Raw genomic sequence first — 2,948 nt, 5'->3', positions numbered from 1 at the left:
AGAGAGAGAGAGAGAGAGAGAGGACGTATTGTACAATACTATATATATCTATTATATATAAATCTATATATATGTGTGTAAATGTTTTTCCCCTCTCTCTCCTCACAGGTTGTTTAGCTACAAGGGTTCCCTGTCTATATATCTATATATAAATATATTAACCATCATCTCTCTCCCTCTCTATATTATATATATATATATATATATCTACACATCACCTCATATCTCTCTACCTGCAGGTTGTTTGGCTACAAGGGCTCCCTGTCTATATATCTATATATAAATATATTAACCATCATCTCTCTCCCTCTCTATATTATATATATATATATATATATACATCACCCTTTCCCTCGCTCTCCCTACCTGCAGGTTGTTTGGTTACAAGGGTTCTCCGACGGCCGAACGCATTGCCGTCATCATGGGTTCCGCATCCAAGACGATGGAGGAGGCGGTCGAGTACCTGAACGAACTCGGGGAGAATGTCGGCGTGGTGAAGGTGTGTAACGCAGGCGGTGGTAGCGGTAGCGGTAGTGGTAGCGGTAGTGGTAGCGGTAGCTTAAAATTAAACGCTTAATTTCTACCCGAGTTAATTTCTACCGTGTAATAATTCGCCGGTATTACAGGTGAATCTCTACCGGCCGTGGTCGACGCGCCATTTCCTAGCAGCCGTGCCTCCGAAATTGCACTCCCAAATAATTTTTCTGCACTCCCACAACACTCATTCCTGGCTACTACCCTGATGTTGGATGGTGGTGGTGAACGGTCTGTCACGTGCACACCGGAAAATTACTCATTTACCCGTGTTTAATCGCATCTACCCGTGTTTAATCGGAAAAGATTGCTAATAACCTGGCTAATGCATGCCCTGATTACAGGTGAATCTCTACCGGCCGTGGTCGACGCGCCATTTCCTAGCAGCCGTGCCGCCAACGGCGCGTCGGATTGCCGTGCTCGACCGAACGCGGGAGGACGGAGCGTCGGGCATGCCGCTGTTCTTGGATGTCAACGTGTCGTTCTCAGATGCCGGCGTCGATAGGTGGGTGAGGGGGGAGGAGGGGGGTGGGAGGAAGGAGGGTGGGTGAGGGAGGAGGGAGAGGGGACGAGGGAGGAGGTTGTGTTTGTAATGGGAAGTGTAAGGATTATGGTTAGGGTTAGGGTTAAGGTTAGGGTTGGTGTCAAGGTTAGTGTTTGGATTGGTGTTAGGGTCCGTGTCAGAGTTAGGGTTGGTGTCAGGGTTAGGGTCAGTATCAGGGTTGGTGTTAGGGTTAGGGTTTGGATTGGTGTTAGGGTCAGTGTCAGAGTTAGGGTTGGTGTCAGGGTTAGGGTCAGTATCAGGGTTGGTGTTAGGGTTAGGGTTTGGATTGGTGTTAGGGTCAGTGTCAGGGTTAGGGTCGGTGTCAGGGTTGGTGTAGGGTTAGGGTTTGGATTGGTGTTAGGGTCCGTGTCAGAGTTAGGGTTGGTGTCAGGGTTAGGGTCAGTATCAGGGTTGGTGTTAGGGTTAGGGTTTGGATTGGTGTTAGGGTTAGGGTTGGGGTCAGTGTCAGGGTTAGGGTTAGGGTCGGTGTCAGGGTTAGGGTCAGTGTCAGGGTTAGGGTCCCTGTCAGGGTTAGGGTTAGGGTCGGTGTTTAGGTTAACGTTATTGTCTGGGTGTGTAGGGTTAGGGTTAGGGTCAGTGTTAGGGTTAGGATCGGTGTTTAGGTTAACGTTATTGTCTGGGTGTGTAGGCTCATCACAGGAGCTCAGTACGGACTAGCCAGCAAGGAGTTCACGCCAGCCATGTGCAAGGCCGTCTTCGACAACCTGAACAGCGAGAATCCGCGACGCCAATACGTCATCGGCATTGAGGACGACGTCACCAAGTCCTCGCTGCCCTACGGTAAGTCGCAGCGCCACCTAGCGGCGACGACGACGACGAGGAGGCAGCCGCGCTTAATCGTTAATGAATTAATGCTGGTGTTAACGACTGGCGGTCGACTGCTGCGCTTTGGCAGCGATCGGTGTTTGCAAGTGGTTCGATTAAATGTTGGAACTATAATATAAAAGTAATTAAGTGTGATTCCTTATTGATTGTGTCATTAGCTACGTCTGTAGAACACTTCTTCATGATATATTTATGTCTATCTGTCTGTGCGTCTGTGTGTGCATGCGTGCGTGTGATGTGCGTGCGTGCGCGCGTGTGATGTGCGTGCGTGCGCGCGTGTGATTTGCGTGCGTGTGTGTATGCGTGCTCGTGTGAGTGTGTGTGCGTGTGTGATGTGATGTGCGTGCGTGCTCGTGTGAGTGTGTGCGCGTGTGTGTGTGCATTTCTTTGAATCGATATCCCTTGGCATACCTGGCGTCGTGACTAACCGCGCGTGGCGCCACCTATGTTTCAGGCGAGCCGATAACAACGGTGCCGGAAGGCACGAAGCAATGTGTGTTCTGGGGGCTGGGGTCGGACGGTACGGTCGGTGCTAGCAAGACGGCCATCAAGACCATCGGTGAGTCGCCTCTGACCTGTTACGATTACTATCGGCCAAAACAAAATATAGGTGTGGTTACGATTTTCCGACCGACCCTATTTATTCCCAGCGACCCTAAACATTTTGTTGTCAATTTTCTTTAAAGTCCAAAAAAAAAAAATAATGAATTGGACAGTTCCTGCTTCAAAAGGCACAACGCACATCCTTCGGACATGGTTCGTAAATAAAATGTTTCAAGAAAATTAAATGTTTTCCCTACCTACCTACCCTATTTTTTTCGGCATGTAACGGTAACCACACATATATTTTGTTTTGGCCTTACTGTACTCCTGTTCCTAGTTCTATGTTTCTGGACGTCAAAGTGTCTTTCTCCAGCGTCAACGGGTGGGTGAGGGAGGAGGTAGTGAGGGGAGGAGGAGGGTGGGAGAAGTGAGGGAGGAGGTAGGGAGGGTAGGAGAGGTGAAGGAGGAGGTAGGGAGGGTA

At 49.4% G+C, this 2,948-nt stretch overlaps 1 protein-coding gene across 1 annotated transcript in view; it reads left to right on the top strand.

The window, feature by feature from the left end:
• LOC106818855 (pyruvate-flavodoxin oxidoreductase-like) overlaps positions 1 to 2,534 on the top strand; it is a gene marked incomplete at its 3' end in the record, with an annotated part of 4,597 nt that extends 2,063 nt beyond the window's left edge. The window contains exons 4-7 of the mRNA XM_014823527.1: positions 373 to 499; positions 879 to 1,039; positions 1,728 to 1,879; positions 2,379 to 2,534. Of these exons, the coding sequence (XP_014679013.1) occupies positions 373 to 499; positions 879 to 1,039; positions 1,728 to 1,879; positions 2,379 to 2,534 (596 nt within the window). The remainder of the gene's footprint in view (positions 1 to 372; positions 500 to 878; positions 1,040 to 1,727; positions 1,880 to 2,378) is intronic.
• Between the last annotated feature and the right edge of the window lie 414 nt (positions 2,535 to 2,948).

Source organism: Priapulus caudatus, unplaced genomic scaffold (assembly GCF_000485595.1).
Source record: "Priapulus caudatus unplaced genomic scaffold, Priapulus_caudatus-5.0.1 Scaffold2592, whole genome shotgun sequence".
Taxonomy (NCBI): Eukaryota; Metazoa; Priapulida; class Priapulimorpha; order Priapulimorphida; family Priapulidae; genus Priapulus; species Priapulus caudatus.
The sequence above is the reverse complement of the archived record's forward strand: the minus strand, read 5'-3'. Positions and strand labels throughout refer to the sequence as shown.